Source organism: Cucurbita pepo, chromosome 15 (genome assembly GCF_057944985.1).
Source record: "Cucurbita pepo subsp. pepo isolate OVF chromosome 15, ASM5794498v1, whole genome shotgun sequence".
In the NCBI taxonomy this organism is placed as follows: domain Eukaryota; kingdom Viridiplantae; phylum Streptophyta; class Magnoliopsida; order Cucurbitales; family Cucurbitaceae; genus Cucurbita; species Cucurbita pepo.
In genome coordinates, this window is record NC_141812.1 from 10,696,350 (window position 1) to 10,716,845 (window position 20,496).

Below are 20,496 nucleotides of genomic sequence, written 5' to 3' on the forward strand. Positions count from 1 at the left end.
TAAAATAAAATAAAAAAAGAGCGCGAAGGATATCATATTCCGGTTTAGGTATAAAGTCTTATCCAGGAAAGGAGTACCACGCCCCAACACACAAACGGGTCAACTCTTTCAGTTCAAAAACCTAACCAGCGCTGTGTTCTACCAAAGCCTCTGACACAGTTCTGTTCCCGCCGAAAGCTTTCTCACAGGAGCTGCAATGGCGTCCCTTCCCTCACTGAATCAGAGCGAGAAGAAGAAGAAGAAGAAGAATGAGAAGAATCACAAGCTTTCCGACCTCAAAACCCTAGGACTCCAACTTCTCTCCTCTCGAGCTCACATCAACAACCTCCCTCTGCTTCTCACCTTCGTTTCTCCTTCTAAACCTCCTCAATATGTCCTCGAAGCCCTTCTCTCCCTCCAGTCCTTTTTCATCACGGTCCTCCCCTCCCTCCCTTCCTCCTCCAAGCCTGCCGCCGATGTTCAGGACGACGCCGAGTTGATTTACCGGACCTGGCTACGTTCCAAGTTTGATGAACTCGTTAAGTCGCTCATCGATGTTTCTGTCTCTTCTGAATGCGACGATACTCTCAAGGTGGCCTTTCGTTGCTTTGCAAATCGTTGTGTTGTTTGTTATCTGCTTTGTTTTGGGTTTGGTGATTTAGTTTAATTGTGCGTTTTCCTTATTCTGTTGTAATGCGTGTTTTAGGAAATTGTGTTGGATGCGATTATGGAGTTTGTTAAAGTTGGTAACAAGGGGAAATTCCACTCTGCTGTATATCACAGGTTTCTACAGAGTATTGTAAGTTACATCGCTATCGTCCATTGCTAGTTTGTGCGTTGCTGATTGCACTATATCTGAGCATTTAACCTTTGTTCTTGCTTGTAGGCTCATTCTTCGACTCCGGTTAATACTCTGATAGCCTTGCTTGTCAAGAAGTACTTCAATCACCTCGATGTCCGGTATGTTTTTCTTCTTCTTCTTCTTCACCCTTACCATCCCGGGCCTATATGTCACTATAAAGTTTACGTTTTCCAGTTTAAGGTTCAAAATATTTTCCTTCAGCTCCTTGAGCACTGACTGACTGGGATTCATTTTAAAGTTTATTTCTATCCTCTTTAGCTTTGTATATTGCATCATTTTCCCTAAATTATTGCTTTCTATTCCATAAAATAATGCATGCCTTAGTTTTTTCCCCAATTTTTTTGTTGAAATTTTCACGTCTAAGATTCTAGGTTAAGAGAGGCATGCTTTAGAATGCCTAAGAGATCCGTTTTCACCTGCCACTCTCTTTTGCAGTTATTTTACATATATTAGCATCGAAAAACTCACGAGGACTTTTGAGGCTGAGTACATGTCTGGTATTTTTCCCACATATTACTTGACATTTTGTTATTTTTATTTTCTGATTGCTTCGTTCACTGAAACTACTTTCTTCTTGTAGGTGATAGAAGTGTGAGGATTAATGCCGATGATGGTGATCATTCAAGAGAAGGGTAAATGTTTGATCTCTAATCATTATACTTCTGTTTATGCACGGGGTTTTCTTTTTTCTTTGAATTGAAGTACATTAAGATTATAGTTACTCCTATATATGATGAGGGAGGGAGTTGGTGTACTTTGTCTAAGGGAATGGGGAAAATCCTGACATTTGGGAGTGGGGGTTCGAACAACTGACATTTGGGACATGTTCCGCACATTAGTTTGTTAATTTAATAGAAGTGTAATTTCTTCAATTCTTTGTCGGTTATACGATATTTAGATCTCAAGGAATATTTTTTAATCACCTTGAACAACAATTTTGTGTTTTGCATCATCCCCATTGAAAAATAATTTAAGGCATTTGGGTTATGAAATCTTTTTAAAAATTGTTTCATCTCTTGTAACGCTTGTATTGAATACATGGAATTTACCTTTTTCCATGCAGAGTGGAGTTCATACACATTGTGCACTCTATCATATCCTCCATTCCCCCTTTAGAAAACTCAAATCAATCTGACTACACTATGTGGGTTGAATCAGGTAATTTCCATAGATTTCATTTATGTTTGGTTGTTGATACTGTCCATTTTAAATCAGCGTGTAAAAGTTAGTTGTTCACACAGTCTCCTTTTGTAATACAGTTAGCTACATAATTTCCTATCCTTCTAACTGCATGCATAGATCTTGATTTCTCAACATGTCGAGTTTAACGTCTCTAACCTTCTCAAAGGGTATTTTGATAATCTTGTTTGGTTACTTTTTTACAACAAGTGCTGGAATTTTGTGGAGGCATAATGGAACTTTTCTAGTTTCATATTGACTTGTAATTTAGTTTGGGCATATAAATGGCATCATGAGCTCCAATTTAAAATGAGGAATTTCCAAAATGGCCATGGCAGGCCAAACTTTCAATCTTGTACTTGGGCCCATTTGAGTAATTGAATTTTTAGGTTATTTCTTCTCATCTTTTAAAACAAATTTACACCTGGAATCACTCATTTTTATGTTTAAACCCTCGTGGTGCATTCCAAAAATAACTGTTGTTAAGGGGCCTTCCAGCCAAATGGCCAAAAAAGATTATTTATTGAATTGCAAAATAGTGAGTGATAATCAAGGTTGACTAGGAAACTTCCCTGTAATATCTAGTAAAAAGACTTTTTTATCCAGCTGAAGAAGTTTTAGCATTTATAGTCTAAACACTCTTTTATCCAGCAGGAGAAGTTTTAGTATTTTTAATCAAACACTCCTTTATCCGGCTAGATAAGTTGAGAATTGCAATTATCTTTGGCGTTTACTGTCAGCACTCCTTTTATGGACCAGAGTTTTTGCTAAAGTCATTATTTTTCCAATTAAAGGTGACAACAAAGTGCTCTCTGACAATCAAGAAGCAAAGCAGCTTAAGATGAGGAAAAATGATGAAGAGGTCCTTACAACTAGTTCATTCTTTGTCTGTTTTTTCTTTCTCTCTATTCGGCCTTGGATTGGCTACATTAAATTCTATCATTATTCCTCCTTTTAAGAACATTATTGACAACATCCTTCAGGTCTTAACGGCATCAAAGATTGTAAGAAAAATGAAACCAAAATTTACGAAAGCATGGATTTCGTTTCTTAGGTTACCGCTTCCAATTGATGTGTACAAGGAGGTAACCACTCATCTTTATTTTTGGCTTTGTATAAAAAGCTTTCATTATTAGAAAATTGGTCTGCATATCATGCTTTTGACCCCTGTTATAGATGACTCGACTTCTTGAAAAGTCAACATTGTTTCTGGAAACAATTTTACATCTCATTTTACCTTTGAGCCAGATGGAAAATTTATATCATACAATTTTCAGCTGTTTGGAAATACTGATAAAAGATTTCTCGCAACAATTTCAAACAATTTGTATTCTAATATATAAATGTTTGGACTGTAAATCTTTTACGTTGTTTTGGTTGAGTATTTTTGATAATATATTATACTTAAAACATAAGTTGTGTCAATGGGCTCAAGAACATCGTAGTGCATGAAATAATATAAGAATTCATTTTTGTATAACGTGTTTTCATAAAACAACTCTAAGAAATTAATTTTCAGAAAACCACCTCAACGGTAACTATTTTCTAGCTTTATTGTCTGAGATTAGGCCTAAAAAGAAAATCCTGCCGATCTTTTGCGAACTTATTATGATTGATCCCATCTAATTTAGGTAAGAAATTGTGTAGTTACTTTTCTCACTTCCTTTATTATCCTAGTTTCTCTCTGTGTTTCTGCACAGATACTTCTTGTACCATTGTACGTATACTGCATCGTTCATCTATACCATATTATTGTTTTTTTCTTCTACTACTTGTTCTTAATAAATACATGGTCTGTTTGTTTCGAAAATCTTTTACGGCCGTCTGTGTAGCAACCTTCCCTTCCCATTGTCTTCACATGTTAATTCTTTTTTGGCCTTTTTGGGATTTGTTTTCATCTAATATTATTTTGCTCTTCCATTTGCTACGCAGGTTCTTGTAATTCTTGATCAGGAAGTCATTCCTTATCTTTCTAATCCAATCATATTATGGTTAGTGATAGTGTGGCTTGTATGTTCTCCCTTACAATTAAAGTTTGTATTTCTCATTTAACACATCTGTTACCTAACAAAATGCAGCGACTTCTTAACAAAATCCTATGATATGGGTGGCGTTGTCAGTGTTATGGCTCTTAGCAGCCTCTTCCTCCTTATGACAAAATATGGTTTAGAGTATCCAAACTTCTATGAAAAACTATATGCTCTTTTGGTTCCTTCAATATTCATGGCAAAACATCGGGCCAAGTTTTTTCAGGTAAAGTTGAGTGGTTTGTCAATTATTTTTACATTATCTTTTTCAGAAATTATTTTTTTTTCAGGAGTATGGATAGTGATTTCAAGTATCTCTTGGAATTTTAAATACTCTTCGAACTACGGAGTTTTATTATCTCCTAATTTATATTTGGCTCACTTAGTTTGAGTTAATTCTAATAGATAGTACAATGTAAAGGGAGGGCCTTTGGCATGTTTTTTTTTTTTTTTTTTTTTTTTGGGGGGGGGGGGGGGGTATTTGGATTGATAGAGAGATCTTTGGTCCGTGTGTACTAAAGAAAAATTGTAGGAGATTGAGGAAATGATTAATTATTGAAGCTACTCCAATTTATTTATTTTGTTCATAGAATGACACATATGTCCGAGGGGTTTGTAGTCATCAATGATGGAAACCAAGTTGTAATATGACTATTGACTTTTCTATATATATGGTTCATTTTAGGTGATTTCCTAACATGTGATTCCTTTCTTGGCAGCTTCTTGATTCCTGCTTGAAGTCACCACTTCTTCCAGCATACTTGGCTGCCGCTTTTGCTAAGAAATTGAGTAGGCTATCACTTGTTGTTCCTCCATCAGGATCCCTTATCATTATAGCTCTTATTCACAATCTCTTACGAAGACATCCCTCAATCAACTGTTTGGTTCACCGGGTAATTAATTTATTTTCTTCTTCTGATTAGGTAGAGTAGGTAGGTAGTGAAATCTTATGACCTCTTGAAAAGTCGTTAGGTGGATTTGGATCTCTATTTGAGAACTGTCCTTGACTTATGGATATTGGTTATGATTGAAGTGAGCACAGTTTTTAATCTTATTGTTATAGATAGATTCTACAACCTGCGTCAACTTTTCTTGTTTTATACTGGATGTAATTTACGTTATATTATGTGGGCAGGAAAATGTTAGCGAGAGTAAGAATGACGATTCAACAAGTAAAGAGGTTGCTAAAGGCACGGATGCTTCAGAAGTTGAAGCTGATACACCCAACATGAAACCAGGCATTGACCGTTTTAACTACGAGGAAACTGATCCCATAAAATCTAGTGCCTTGAGTAAGTGTAATCTTTAACAAAGTCTAAATTCACTTAATTTGAGGTTCCAAACATTAACCATTCTTGGTGATTGTGTTATGATTAATGAATTACAGTTTACCTTTCTAGAATCATTTTATTTTTACTTAGGAGAAAAGTTTCTAGTCTTGGTGCATACTTTGTAGATTAGTGGTATTTCTACTCCAAAGGATTATATTCTTATCATTATGTGTTTGAAAATTTATTCCATGCCTTCCAAGTCGATTGTTTCTTTGTTGGATGGAAGGTGGCAAAAACTGTTAGTATCACATCACATGTCAAAGTTTCTTTCTTGACTATTCAATGGGTTACACAGGATCTTTTAATTCATATAAAGTCTTGTCAAATTTAATAACCGAAAATACTGTTAACTACGTGTCACGTGATGATTTTTTCACAAGAGTCCATGTGTGCTCAATTTTTGGATTGTCCCTTATTGAGTTAATCCATGACATCGATGCTACTGGTGGACACTTTCTTTTTATTTTTTGGTGGCTTAATTTTTGTCTTGTTAACAAGAATTATTGGTACAGGAAGTTCACTCTGGGAAATTGATTGTCTTCGACACCATTATTGCCCTCCCGTTTCAAGGTATGCAGTTTAATATTGATCCAGAAACTTCCATTTGTTTTGGATTGCATACTGAAAACTAGCCCTTATGTATGTTCTTGTAGGTTAGTTTTGTCGCTTGAGAATGATCTGACCGTGAGGTCGAAAACAACTGAAATTGATGTTAAGGATTTCGTTGCTGGTTCATACGCGACAATACTCGGGCAAGAGGTAAGTCTAGCCCTTTTTTTTTTCTGGTTTAGTAATTTTTCTTTAATTAGTTAGCTATTATATATTTTCTTATAAGGTGATAAATTGCCCCTTTTGAAATTATAATGGTTAGATTATTGAATTTTACTCCATGGAAAGAGTGGAAGTTTTCTCATTTGTTCGGGATGAATCTCCCAGCTATTTACAACTTTTGATGTCGTCTCTAAAATCCATCGGCTGCATAGAATAAAGTAGGATAGAAAGAACAAAATAGGATAGAATGAAATTCGAATATTATTTTGGTTGTGAATGTTATCTTTGGTTGCAGTTGAAAAAGAAAATGAAGCGAGTCCCTCTGGCATTCTACCAAGCAATCCCCACCTCGTTATTCTCAGAGTCCGATTTCCCTGGCTGGAGTTTCAATCACGAACACAGTGAGAAGAATATCGAAGGCAGCGATCATCTTCCTGCAAAAAGACAGCGCGTAGAGAGCTCATAACCCAAACCAGGTTTCTTCACCTCTTTCAACTCGAGAACATTAGGACACTGTTTCCTTCCGCAAGAGAACTGTGTTCGGGAAAGAACCGAAAAATGTTAGAAAAACAAATCGCTTATACGAATTGCCAGGTCCTGGATTACCCATCTTTGTCATGGAAGATTTGAGTCTTTGAAGCAGTTTATCACCCAGAGTGGCAGGTCAATTTTGCAGCCTTTCCATGTACAAAAGGGAGAGGTCATATTTCCTTCATTAGTCCATTTTTCGCACCAGTTTTGCTGTATTTATTCATTCATAGGAATCCATTGGCGTTTCTGATACAACTTTTGAAGTTCTCTAATATTGTATTTTATTTATGTTCGTGGGAATTGGATGCAATTCTTAACGTTTTGCCAGTAGTAGTACACATTTTTGTAGTTTCTAATGCTCTTTTATATTTCCAACCATATGGATTTGAAAACTGTGTATTATATTGAAGTTTAATGAACTTAACTTCAGTGGTTAGCTCATGAACTGGGTTAGATTTAGTTTATACTTCTAGTAAACCCTTTAAACCCATACTTGTTAGTTTAAGTTTGTTAATTTGAAGGTAATTTTTATTCAATAAAATGAGATTTGTAACTCAACTTTAATGAATAATATATACTTTTCTCAACGTGAAAGATTTCATTAAAATTACATGTCAATTTAAACTAAATCGTTACAATTAAATATTCAGAGATTAAATTATTACTTTCACAAATATATAAAGTATAAAAATTACTCACATACTACTCGAAAATCGAAAGAACATTTCTTTCGATAGAGAGGGGTCAACTAGATGGTCGATGCAAGACCAAAATTTTGAACTCACCCCCTGATTCTACTACTCAATCAATCAAACCAATTGGAGCGCACCAGCACCTATCATTATAAAGGGTGAGGACGCTATTGACCACTAACTACTCGTTCGACGGCCGCTCGAGCTAAGTGTTTCAAGTAAGTTAAGTATAAGGAGTACCATGAAAGTTATAGTTTAAAGACTTGTTTGGAGTGAAAGCTCCAAATTCTCTTACATAATTGGTGATCTAAAAAGGAAAAGGTGTGGAAATGGTGGACATTGAGAATATGTACAGACTTTGAATTGGATTCCAATATTGCCGGCCATGGAAGAGAAAAGAGGTATTCTTTTCCACATTCCCATTCCTATTCTCATTTCTATTATACTCCACACACCCACTTCCCTTTTCCATCGTTGTTCTTAGAATTCACGTGTCCTTTTTCCCTATGAACTTCAAAGAGAAACGACAGAAAATGGGAATGTTTTTTCCAGTTCCTTCCATCCCTTTCAGAAGAAAGGTCCGAAAATGGGATTGTTTCTCTCAGAATATTCCTACGACCTGTTTGAAAAGACACCCATGTTCTGTTTTTTTTTTTGTGTTCTTGTCGTTCTTGTTCTTTTCCCCTCGTGTAAGAAACAAAGAGAAAATCAATTGTCTTTGAATCCTAGGTTTTGCTGGTCACCATTGCTTCAGTGGAGCTGACAAATCCTGTTGGGACCTTCGGGATTGGATATGGCAGAATGAAGAGATTTCCTACTTGGGTTATTCATCTGCAAGGACTTAGTGGATTCTCAACTTACCAAATTATGTTTTGGTTAACTGATCATCACACCATTATAACACCATTTAAGGTCTCGATTTCTATCCAAAGTTTTAAAGTGATTTAGATTGTGGGATCACACATCGATCGGGGAGGAGAATGAAACATTCTTTATAAAGGTGTGGAAACCTCTCCCTAGCATATGTGTTTTAAAAACCTTGAGGGGAAATCCGAAAGGTAAAGTTCAAAGAGGACAGTATCTCTTAGCGGTAGGCTTAGGCCATTATAAATGGTATCAGAGCCCGACACCGGGCGATATGCCAGCGAAGAGGTTGAACCCTGAAGGGGGGTGGACATGAGGTGGTGTGCTAGCAAGGATGCTAGGCCCTGAAGGGGGTGGATTGGGGGGTCCCACGTCGATAGGAGAAGGGAACAAGTGCTACTGAGGATGCTAGGCCCCGAATGGGGGTGAATTGTGAGATCCCACATCGGTTGAGGATGAGAACGTTATAAGGGTTTAGAAACCTCTCCCTAGCAGACGCGTTTTAAAAACCTTGATGAAAAGTCTAAAAGAAAAAATCTAAAGAGGACAACAACGATAAAGTACAGTATGATATATTATATTGGAAAGCGCCATCACAAAGCTTGGTGGCCACTGGCCTTCACCTTTAAGCTTCTTGCTTTCAACTAATTTTTAGCCTTTTTAGCATTTGTTCATATGCTTCTTGTTTTCTATAACTTTTTATTTAAACTTATACGGTGAAGACCCAACACTTTGTATTATATCCACAATTGTACTTTTAACTCCTGCTTGTTTTTGTCGCTCGACGTGTACCAGTTTCGATCGACGATTCTCTTTATTTAGTAGTGGTCGACTAAGGCCTCGGCATGCAGAGGCCACCTCACTTGCTTTCTTTATTGCATAAGGGCATAAACGACTGCCTTTGAGCGATGACCAATCTCTTACTTAAAGAAAAACCGTCGCTAAAAGTTTAGCTTTTGGATATAACAAGAATTTCAATAGCTACCTTGTGCGTAGAGTTTGAAGCCTTTTTGTAGACATCTCAAGCCCTTATGAACACATTTATTGCTCAATATATGCTTCTTGTTCTTAAAAGAACAAAGCTTATGCTTCTTGATATCAAAAGCACAAAGCATTGGCTTCTCTGTTTTTTGGCTAATAGCATTCTTGGCTACTACTTCTTGTATTTGCTTTATTGTGGGATCTTCATTACTCCTCCAACTTCAATCTCCTTTAACTTAACAGCTAAGTTTGAACTTCTTTTTATTTGTGTTTTTCTGAATTTGAAAACAAGGTATTTTGTCCTCTTGTTGCCGGAGAGCTTGATGTTTGGTTTTTTCTGACATTCTAGTACCATTTGTGTTGGTCCCTTTCCTTGTGTTTTTCTTTTTGGATTTTGTTGCTGCTTACTGTTCTAGCATGCTGTTCTTTATTGATTTGTTACGTTTGAACGAGTCGTCGTCGTCGTCGTCGTCGCCCCAAGAACGATTTTGTTGTGATATTCTATCAAACAAAGCTCATTTTTCAGCTTAATCTCTATGAATATGGTTTGGTTGCTTTCATTACTTCTTTGTATTCTAGGAATTTCCGAAGGGGCCTCAAGAACTGAAGTAGTGAAAGTTGGAGCTATATTTTCACTTCGTTCTGTTAATGGAAAAGTGTCCAAGATTGCCATTGAGGCTGCTGAGAAAGATGTGAACTCTGATCCAAGTGTTCTTGGTGGAAGAAAGCTATCTATATCCATACATGATGCAAATTACAGTGGATTTCTTGGTATCACAGGAGGTACGCCTCGGCCCACGAAGGCCGATTCTTCTCTTTTGTCGGTGGACTCGACTATTTTGATCTTTGTACTTTCAGCTTCGGTCTATTTTAGCGTTAGTCCTAGTCGTTGTGAAGTGTTCGTTTTCGTCCCTAGCCCCTTTGTTTTCTCTCTTGTCTCTTCATAGAATTTGTAACAGCCCAAGCCACCACTAGCAGATATTGTCCTCTTTAGGCTTCCTCTCAAGGTTTTTAAAATGAGTATTCTAAGGAGAGGTTTCCACGCCCTTATAAAGAATGCTTCGTTCTCCTCCCCAACCAATGTGGGATCTCACGATCCACCCCTCTTCAGGGCCCAACGTCCTCGCTGACACTTGTTCCCTTCTCCAATCAATGTGGGACTCCCCAATCTACCCCCTTTCGGGGTCTAGCGTCCTTACTGACACACCGCCTCGTGTCCACTCACCTTTTGGGGCTTAGCCTCCAAGTTAGCACATCACCCGGTGTCTGGCTTTGATACCATTTGTAACAGCCCAAACCCACCACTAGCAAATATTGTCCTCGTTAGGCTTTTCCTTCCGGGCTTTCCCTTAAGGTTTTAAAACGCGTCTGCTAGGGGGAGATTCTCACACTCTTATAAAAAATATTTCGTTCTCCTCCCCAACCAATGTGAGATCTCACAATCCACCCCTCTTTAGGGCCCAACGTCATCGCTGACACTCGTTCCTTTCTCCAATTGATGTGAAACCCCCAAACCACCCCCTTTCAGGACCTAGCGTCCTTGTTGGCACATCCCAGTGTCTAGCTCTAATACCATTTGTAACAGCCCAAGCCCACTGCTAGCAGATATTGTCCTCTTTGTACTTTTCCTTCCGAGCTTTAACCCCTCAAGGTTTTAAAACATGTCTACTAGGGGAAGGTTTTCACACCCTTATAAAGACGGTTTCGTTCTCCTCCCGAATCAATGTGGGACCTCACAGAATTTATAGTCCATTTTGAAAAGTACAAGTACCAAAATAAGGTGCTAGAAGTTTGTATCTTGCCTATATGAATATCTGAATCAGAAGCTAATATTGAAACTTTTGTGATGACAGCAATAAAGTACATGGTATCTGACACGGTTGCTATCCTTGGTCCACAAGATGCTACTATGGGACATATACTCTCACATCTTTCAAATGAACTCCATGTCCCATTACTATCATTTACAGCATTGGATCCAACACTTTCAACTTTGCAATATCCATACTTCATTCAAACAGCTCCAAATGATCAATTCCAGATGACAGCAATAGCAGATATGATTAGTTATTACAGTTGGCACGACGTCGTCGTGCTTTTCACCGACGATGATCAATGTCGAAACAGTATGATCGCATTAGGCGACAAAATCGAAGAAAAAGGCTTGAAAATACCCTCTAAAGTAGCACTTCCCCCTTACCCAACAGCCACAAGAACTCAAGTTCACAACGCGCTCGTAAAGATTAAAATGATGGAATCTCGAGTTATCGTATTATATACGTTCTCGAAAACAGGTTTCTTGGTTTTCGAAATGGCTAAAAGCCTTGGAATGATGGAGGCTGGATATGTTTGGATAACCTCTAGTTGGCTATCAACAGTTATAGATTCTACTTCACCTCTTCCCTTGAAAATGGCTAACTCCATACAAGGCGTTCTTACGCTTCGGCTACATACACCCGAGTCGAAAAGGAAGCAATCGTTTATATCTCATTGGAACGAGCTGAGTAATGGCTCGATTGGGTTGAATACTTATGGCCTATATGCATATGATACTGTTTGGATGATTGCAAGAGGATTGAAAGAGTTATTTGATCAAAATGGTACCATTTCTTTCTCCAAATATACACATGCTGGTAGTCTTAGTGGAGAGAGCTTGGATTTTAGTTCACTAGGAGTGTTTAATGAGGGAAATGAGCTGCTTAACAATCTATTGAATATCAGTATGATTGGCCTGACAGGGCCTATTCAGTTTCAAGATAGATACCCTTTACATCCCTCATATGATATCTTGAATGTTGTGAAATCTGGTATGAAGAGGATTGGATATTGGTCGAACCATTCGGGGCTATCTGTCGTGGCGCCCGAAACGCTGTATGGAAAAGCAGTCAATCGTACCGAACAGTTAGGCACCACGGTGTGGCCTGGGGGATTGACAACAAAGCCTCGTGGTTGGGTTCTTCCACTCGATGGAAGACGGTTAAGAATTGGCGTTCCACGCCGAGTTAGTTATCAGGAGTTTGTGACGCCCGGAAGTGGTAACGAAACGATTAAAGGATACTGCATTGACGTGTTCGTTGCTGCGGTCGAGTTGCTTCCATATGCTGTTAATTATGAGTTTGTTTTGTTTGGAGATGGCAAGGAGAATCCTAGCTACTTTGAGCTTGTTAATAATGTTGCATTGAAAGTAAGTATGTTTTTAAGATGCATTTTGGCTTCTTGTTTTGTAATGACTAAATGTGGGAGATTGGTTTTGTAGGAATTTGATGCTGCTGTTGGTGATATTGCAATTGTGACGAGTCGTACCAAGATTGTCGATTTTACGCAACCTTATATCGAGTCGGGGCTAATAGTGTTGGCCCCTGTGAAGAATTTGAACTCGAGTCCCTTGGCGTTCCTTCGACCGTTCACACCAATGTTGTGGATTGTCTCGGCAGCCTTTTTCCTTCTCATTGGATTAGTCGTGTGGATTTTGGAACGTCGAGATAACGACGAATTCCAAGGACATCCTAGGAAGCAATTCGTCACGATCCTCTGGTGAGCTCTCGATCTAAACAAAGAATGAGTATTATATAGATCTATGGTTGTTTTGTGATCTATGAGATGTTCATGCATATATTGTTCTCTTTGAACTTTCACCGAAGGTTTTTAAAAGGCGTCTGTTAGGGAGAGGTTTCCACATCCTTATAAAGAATGTTTTGTTCGTTCTCCTCTCCAACCGATGTGGGATCCCAAAATCCACCTCCCTTCAGCGCCCAGCGTCCTCGTTGGCACTTCGTTCCCTTCTCCAATCGATGTAGGACCCCTCCCCCTTTGAGGCCCAGTGTCCTTACTGGCACACTGCCTCGTGTCCACCTCCTTCGGAGCTTAGCCTCCTCACTGACACATCACCTAGTGTCTGACTCTGATACCATTTGTAACGGTCCAAGCCCACCGCTGGTAGATATTGTCCTCTTTGGGCTTTCCCTTTCGGACTTACCCTTGAATTTTCAAAACGCGTTTGTTAGGAAGAGGTTTTCACACCCTTATAAAGGGTGTTTCGTTCTCCTCTCCAACCGATGTGGGATCTCACAATCTACCCCCCTTTGAGGCCTCCTTGCTGGCACACTGCCTCGTGTCCATCCCTTTCGCGGCTTAGTCTCCTCGCTGGCACATTGCCTAGTATCTGGCTTTGATACCATTTGTAACGGCTCAAGCCCACCGCTAGCAAATAGTGTCATCTTTGGGCTTTCCCTTTCAGGCTTCCCCTTAAGGTTTTTAAAACGAGTCCGCTAGGGAAAGGTTTCCACACCCTTATAAAGAATGTTTCGCTCTCCTCCCCAACTGATGTGGGATCTCACACGTTAACTCTATGATTGACATCAACTTAAACCCTTCATTTTTTAGAACCCGAAAACTAGGGTTTTATGCATTCACCATTATTGTGTCATATGAACACTCCAAGAGCAACGGGCATTCTTATGAAAGTTTCTTCTTGTTCGTATGTTTGTTTGATTAGCTACAAAGATAAACCGATCCAATACCATAAACGAGATGGATTTGAGAAAAAACGAAAGGAAACTCGGTTCTTTTAGCTAAAAATCGCTCGAGCGTGTCGAAATTTCATCTCTCCATATCGATTTAGACAAGGCAATGTATTGCTTGTTCTTCAATCTTGGTATCCATCCTCATCTCAGTGTTTCTTATATTGTCATGCAGGTTTGGCTTCTCTACTATGTTTTTTGCACAAAGTAAGTCTTTCATTTCGAGATTTGAACAACGGTTTGAAACCAAACTTCTCCTCAGTCTTTGATATTCTCATTTTCAGGAGAAAACGTCATGAGCACGCCCGGTCGTTTCGTGCTTGTCATATGGCTTTTTGTGGTTCTAATTATAAACTCGAGCTACACCGCTAGTCTAACGTCGATATTCACGGTACAGCTAGCAACCTCACCTATCACAGGAATTGATTCATTGATATCTACCAATGTCCGTATAGGATTCCAAGTTGGTTCGTTTGCTGAAAGTTATTTAAGTGAGGAACTTAACGTCCACAAGTCAAGGCTCATTGCTCTTGGATCCCCAAAAGAGTATGCTGCTGCTCTCAAGAACGGCACGGTGGGCGCTATCGTTGACGAGCAGCCATACATCGATGTTTTTCTCGCCGAGTACTGCGATTATTCGACAAAAGGCCAACAGTTCACCAAAAGTGGATGGGGATTTGTAAGTATATCTCAGACATAACTCTCAAGTTTTCATCTCCTTGCGTTTACAAATACTGTTTTACTAAAGTTTTCTCAGTTATAAATCATTTAGTGTAACATCTCAAGCCCACCGCTAGCAGATATTATTCTCTTTGAGCTTTTTCTTTCGAGGTTTTCCTCAAAGTTTTTAAAACGCGTCTGGTAGGGAGAGGTTTCTATACCCTCATAAAGAATGCACAATCCACCTCCATCTGAGACATCGGTTGGAGAGGAGAACAAAACATTTTTTATAAAGGTGTGGAAACCTCTCCCTAGGAGACGTTTTAAAAACCTTGAGAGGAACCCCGAAAGGAAAAGCCCAAAGAGGGCAATATTTGCTAGCAGTGGGTTTGGCCGTTACAAATAGCATTAGAACTAGACACTGAGCGATGTGTCAGTGATGAGACTGAACCCTGAAGGGGGTGGACACCAAGCGGTGTGCCAGCGAGGACACTGAGTCTCGAAGGGGGTGGATTGAGGGACCCCACATTGATTGTATAAGAGAACAAATGCCATCGAGGATGCTGGGTCTCGAAGGGGGTGGATTGTGACTTCTCCCTAACAAACGCGTTTTAAAAACCTCAAGGGAAACCCGAAAAGAAAAGTCCAAAAAAGACAATATTTGCTAAAAGCCGTTACATTTAGGTTATTTGAGATAAGGAAACGGATATGATGAATACATACTCGGCTCGGAGAGAAGCCACTTGAACAAGACAAGATGTTTTTTTTTCAGCATTAAAGTGGTCATTTTTCAGCTAAGAAAACATGGAAGTAAAACCAAAACAACGTGGTCCATTGTCGACACACCCGAAAACAAATGAGTTCAAGTTATGGTAGCCAGTGATTCAATATCCGACGAATTACCTTGCAATCAAATGTTGTAGCTCGGGTGGTTTTCACGACGAAAACTGGTTTAGATGTGCGTAAACTAGTGTACCAGTGATTCGATAAGAATAGTTCAGATGTGCGTAAACTGGTCTAGATATTGATCAATATAAAATTGTAAGTGTTAATAATAATTACCCGAGTCATAGTTTCTCATAACAAAATGTGTATTTGGACTAATTTCGAGTTTTGAATTCTCACCCGTTAGTAACTTTATTTATTAAATTTTATATTTTAAATTTTGCGTCTAATAAGATCCAGATATTTAAAAATGGTATAATAAATTCTTATTATATATAAATTTAAAAAAATGGCTTTATATTTTGCATTTTTGTTAGGCATTTCCGCGAGACTCTCCATTGGCGGGAGACTTGTCGACGGCCATACTCACTCTATCTGAGAATGGCGGTCTTCAAAAGATTCACGATCAGTGGTTCTCAAGAAAGTCTTGCAGTTCTGGAGATTCCAATCTCGATCAAGAACAACTTCACTTGCAGAGTTTCATTGGACTCTTCTCCATTTGTGCCGGCGTATGTCTCTTCGCACTTTTCCTGCATTTCTTCTTGACGATGTGCCAATTCAACCGCCATTTGAAGCAAGATCCAGAAGCTTCGAGCAATCGCGTTTCCAACCCTACGCGTCTGCGCAAATTCTTATCGTTTGCAGATGCAAAGAGAGGAGGCTTATCGAAGAGAAAGATCGAAGATACACTCTCGAGTGAACGCGGAGAGAATTAGTGCTTTGCAAATTCAGATCGCGCCATCGTATGTAAGAGTCGAGATGCATCTTTTTTTTTTCTTTTTTTTTTTTTCATTTATTGAAATAAGCAAATTTTATGCATAAATAATGCTATTTTATATAAATGATCAAATCGTGCCTGCATTGATCAAATTCACTATCGAAAGAAATTTCTACACTTAATGGCTCGTTCTTATTTTCGTATGCATTTTCTTGTTAGTATATCTATGAATTGTACACAATTTCTGGTCTCATCATCTATATCCGCTTGTTAAGGAATAAAAATGGAAGAATTAGAGTCCGAGCTAGTTGGATTGGCGAGTAGGTTCCCAAAATCATGTTAAGAACAGCTATGATTTTCTCAATCTTGAAGATTTTCTTGAAAATCGCACTTAATTTTGATGCAGTTTATCAAGCTGTTCATGAACAAAACTAACTTTTTATACCAAATTTAAAAATAAATTATTTTAAAAGACTAAATTTAAGATTTATGGAGTGTATATCTTTATTAAAACTTCAAAAGAAAATTTTGGCCCATTTTCATATGGTAAGCCCAATTCTCCTGTAAAGCCCGTCTATTGTCGTCTGCTCTATAACTCTCTGAAGCAGGTTTAGGGTTTCTGTAATCGAACTCTGCTCCTTCGGCCGCCCGAGCGAACCAGAACGCTTGATCTCTTCGGAAGCCCTAATCATGGCGGAGCAGGTTTCTATTGAATTGGCGACATTCATTTCCTTTTTCATTTCAGTGACTTTAACATCTCTGTACTCTTTATCTTTTTTCCGCAGACCGAGAAGGCGTTTTTGAAGCAACCCAAGGTTTTTCTCTGGTAAACGAATTGAATTTTTTGTTTTTTGTTCAGTTTTTGAATGACATGCGTTTGTGTTCTTATTTTTTGAATTGTTGTTCTGTTTTGCTTTTATATCCCGATTTGATTTTGTTTTTATGATTTGTGTTGTTCTAATTATTAATCTCTTTCATTTTTTCAAAATAGCTCTAAAAAGGGCGGGAAGGGGAAGAGACCTGGAAAGGGCGGGAACCGTTTCTGGAAGAGTATTGGATTAGGATTCAAGACGCCAAGGGAAGCCGTTGAAGGTTCTGTTTTTCACAACTCTGTTCACCTTGTGTTTGTTGGCTTGCTAATATGAACGTTTTTAGTCTTTTTGTCTTTCGACTTTGCTCGAGTATCATACACTGGAAGCCAGACTCATTGTTTGCTCTGAACCTTCCCGTTGTACTTTTATCCACAATAAAAAACCTTGTACTTCGATCATTTTTAACCTTGTATAGAGCTTCATTGATTGTATTCTCTATTGAATTGCCATTTGTTCGAATGCTGAGAGGATACAATTCTGATGAAAAAAAATATTGAAAAAACGTAATGAGCTGAAGGGATAGTTGTGTTGAGGATTTTATTATCTTTTGTTTAGAATAGGTGTATGTTTCTGCCTTTATACAACAGTATCTACTAGATGGATGGTTGAGGTAGTCCAAAATATTAAGGAAAATTGCCTATGTACTGTATTCATTCTCTCCAATCAATTATGTATGATTAAGAAAAATTGTCACAGCATTGCGTTTATCGAGAGATTCATGATTGAATATTAGGATGCTAATGCCGTATCCCCATTCTAGGCTTGGCATCCTCACTTACCCTATGTACTGTATTCATTCTTATTAAGGCCCAATGTTTAGGCGTATCTTGCTCTCATGTTCTGTGAATTGTTGCTGCAAATAAGAATGCATCCCGTGAAGGGGAATTTCTTTGCAATATTGCATCCTCATTTACCCTATGTATTGTATGCATCCTTATCTCTAAGTTTTTAAGACCCTATTTAGGCATATCTTGCTATTATGTTCTTTTGAATTGTTGCTGAATATGAGAATGCTATTTACTTACTGATTATTCCAATTCTGTTACATTCATGCAGGAACATATATTGATAAGAAATGCCCCTTTACCGGAACTGTCTCTATCAGGGGACGTATTTTAGCTGGAACATGTCATAGTGCTAAAATGGTCAGGACCATTATTGTCAGGAGGAACTATCTACACTATGTTAAGAAGTATCAGAGGTGCTTTACTGAACTCCACTCTACCCACACACAGTTGGCACCACTGCCACCGCCATCTGATTTTTCTTTTCGTGGTTTTGACATATTGTGTTTCTTCTTTCTCCTTCAGGTATGAGAAAAGGCACTCCAACATTCCTGCCCACATATCTCCTTGCTTTCGTGTGAAGGAGGGAGATCACGTTATTATCGGCCAATGCAGGTACATTAAGATATGAAGAATTCTTTCCATTGATTGCTGTTATTATATCTTTTATTCTGTTTTTTTTTTTTTTTCCAAGACTTGTTTCACATTTACGGGGTTTGAATGAATTTCAGGCCATTGTCGAAGACAGTTAGGTTCAATGTGTTGAAGGTCATTCCTGCTGGATCCTCAAGTAGTGGGAAGAAGGCTTTTGCAGGGATTTAAATAACGTAGGCTTCCTCTTTTGATACAAAAACAGCAACTGTTTAGAGTTGTATGCCATATTTAATTCGACAGAGTTTTGAAGACTTATAATCTGAATTTTGATTCGAGTATGGACTGTTTTATTGTGTTCTATTTGTTTTGATTTCTGGTAAATTTAGGTGGGTAATCTCAAGGATTAATGTTAGATTGTTCATGTTTCAATTGAAAACGCCCCTTGATTGATGAATTATTATTGATTAAAAGAGTTAAGCGGCTTCTTAGTTCATTGAAAAGGCTCCGTGAGGGTCGGTCTTGATTTAGATAATGGATCTAGCTTTTTGTACATTAACTTATCCTCTTTTGCTTTCCATTAGAGACCATTTTGCAATGTCAGGGCCCCCACCACTCTGTTGGCATTACCCCATTAAATGAGGCCTCTTTTTGGCATCTTTCTGAGGTTGGCTTGTCTCTAGTAAACAAGGTAAGGAGGCCTCTTTTTGGCATCTTTTTTTATGTCATGTGTGGCTCATATGTGTTGCATGTGGCTGCGAACCCTTAAATCTTAGGGACTAATTTGAAACTAAGTTAGAAATCCTAGACACTAATTTGAACTTTTGTCTTTTGTTTTAAGAATCTTTTGATTCTTTCAAAGTAGTAATATTGTTTCGAATCTTTATAGGTTTCAAAACAAACCATGGATGCAAGGTTGTTTAGCATTTTGTAAGAACATGAGTTGGATTCCTGGAAGAACATGAGAATAGTAAACCCTGGTTTGTCTGTCTTGGGAATAGGGAAAAGAGGGAAAAGTCTCAAATCTTTGATTCCAAGAATAACTTGACAACTCTTTATTTTGCTTTACTGTAAAACATAAAATTAGATCCCCAAATCCAATACCCAAATAAATTCCAGTCAAACTTCTCAAGTGTTTGAATATTCTCTAAATTATAATACCATCTTAGCTAAATTCATTCATAAGATTAAGTTGGAGTTTTCATGAGCTTGACAGGGATATAAACCTCGAGTATTATGCTTTTTCTTTGTCTTCTACCTCGTAGGGTGATTTCGTGTGTTGAACTTTTTTCTTCCGAGGTGTGCTCCATAAGTGAGAGTGATCATCAAGTGGGCTTTATTTTGTAACTCATTTATGGAAATCTAGTTACTTAACTTAACTAAACTTCGGGAAGTTGTGGTATAGTGTGTCAGCATTGTACTTAATTTAACTAAACTTCATGAAGTTGTGGTATAGTGTGTCAGGATTGCACTTTAGATGCTTGCTTCGAATTAGTGAGCTAGATTGACCAATCCAAACCTGTTAGATCTAAACCATTTTTTGGGTTATGCTCTTCATTTACTGCCATAAATACTAAGCCATCCCACGCCCACTTCTTCTTCTCTAAGGTAGGGGCATGTTTGAGGCATGCATGGATGGTATTTGAGTCATCTTGGCCTTAGTCATTTTGGCCTAGATTTAGGCATCTAGATTAAGGTTTGGGTGTTTATCGACCCCTAATGCCTAATCAAACTCTAATTTTAATCTTATAAAAAATGTAGAAAATGTTCCATCTTTTTCTTCAACATTTTTACTTTATTGTATTGACTTATTGAAAAATGACCGATCTTCTTTTTGACCTCAACCTATTGGATAGATGAAAAACGTGTCAGAGTTTAGTGAAGACGTAATTGTATATCTTTATCTACATATGCTCAACGATGAACTGTGAGTTCTTTCGATTATGGAAAACGTAACTCGTCAAAAATAAAAAAATAAAAAAATAAAAAACTAATCTAGTTTTAAGATATAAGATTTTGAAGAATTAGAGTCAAGACTCTGTAACGATTGTGTACATATACTAGGGATAACCTAGGATTTCTCACTTCTTTTTTTTTTTTTAATATTCTTTTTAATTTAACCTTTTTCCTTTTCATTTTTTAATATATTTTTATTTTATGCTTTTTATATATATATATATTTCCCTTC

General features: G+C 37.9%; 3 protein-coding genes across 7 annotated transcripts; all 3 read left to right on the top strand.

Moving 5' to 3' along the window:
• The first annotated feature begins 87 nt into the window (after positions 1 to 87).
• On the top strand, positions 88 to 7,121 carry EMB2762 (CCAAT-binding factor). Its single transcript, XM_023698666.2, has 15 exons — positions 88 to 571; positions 686 to 778; positions 866 to 939; positions 1,277 to 1,338; positions 1,422 to 1,473; positions 1,905 to 1,999; positions 2,815 to 2,882; positions 3,004 to 3,105; positions 3,953 to 4,011; positions 4,099 to 4,273; positions 4,767 to 4,940; positions 5,183 to 5,339; positions 5,891 to 5,948; positions 6,032 to 6,137; positions 6,445 to 7,121. Exons 1-15 carry the CDS (start codon positions 197 to 199, stop codon positions 6,613 to 6,615), a joined length of 1,821 nt encoding a protein of 606 aa, XP_023554434.2. The 5' UTR covers positions 88 to 196; the 3' UTR covers positions 6,616 to 7,121.
• Positions 7,122 to 7,627: 506 nt separating this feature from the next.
• Positions 7,628 to 16,762, top strand: LOC111811645 (glutamate receptor 3.2). 5 transcript variants are annotated; one of them, XM_023698605.2, is made up of 8 exons: positions 7,629 to 7,773; positions 8,102 to 10,000; positions 11,071 to 12,401; positions 12,474 to 12,751; positions 13,913 to 13,944; positions 14,022 to 14,416; positions 15,660 to 16,089; positions 16,669 to 16,762. In XM_023698605.2, the coding sequence occupies exons 2-7, from the start codon at positions 9,754 to 9,756 to the stop codon at positions 16,056 to 16,058; spliced, it is 2,682 nt and encodes an 893-aa protein (XP_023554373.2). In that variant the 5' UTR covers positions 7,629 to 7,773; positions 8,102 to 9,753; the 3' UTR covers positions 16,059 to 16,089; positions 16,669 to 16,762. The 5 variants fall into 5 exon arrangements, with proteins under 5 accessions (XP_023554374.2, XP_023554373.2, XP_086974069.1 ...); XM_087117943.1 differs by lacking the exon at positions 16,669 to 16,762 and having other exon boundaries at positions 8,102 to 8,284; positions 9,797 to 10,000; positions 15,660 to 16,237; XM_023698606.2 differs by lacking the exon at positions 16,669 to 16,762 and having other exon boundaries at positions 7,628 to 7,773; positions 9,797 to 10,000; positions 15,660 to 16,237.
• Positions 16,650 to 18,649, top strand: LOC111811821 (small ribosomal subunit protein uS17). Its single transcript, XM_023698861.2, has 6 exons — positions 16,650 to 16,762; positions 16,846 to 16,886; positions 17,052 to 17,152; positions 17,989 to 18,133; positions 18,243 to 18,332; positions 18,449 to 18,649. The coding sequence occupies exons 1-6, from the start codon at positions 16,751 to 16,753 to the stop codon at positions 18,537 to 18,539; spliced, it is 480 nt and encodes a 159-aa protein (XP_023554629.2). The 5' UTR covers positions 16,650 to 16,750; the 3' UTR covers positions 18,540 to 18,649.
• The last annotated feature ends 1,847 nt before the right edge of the window (positions 18,650 to 20,496 follow it).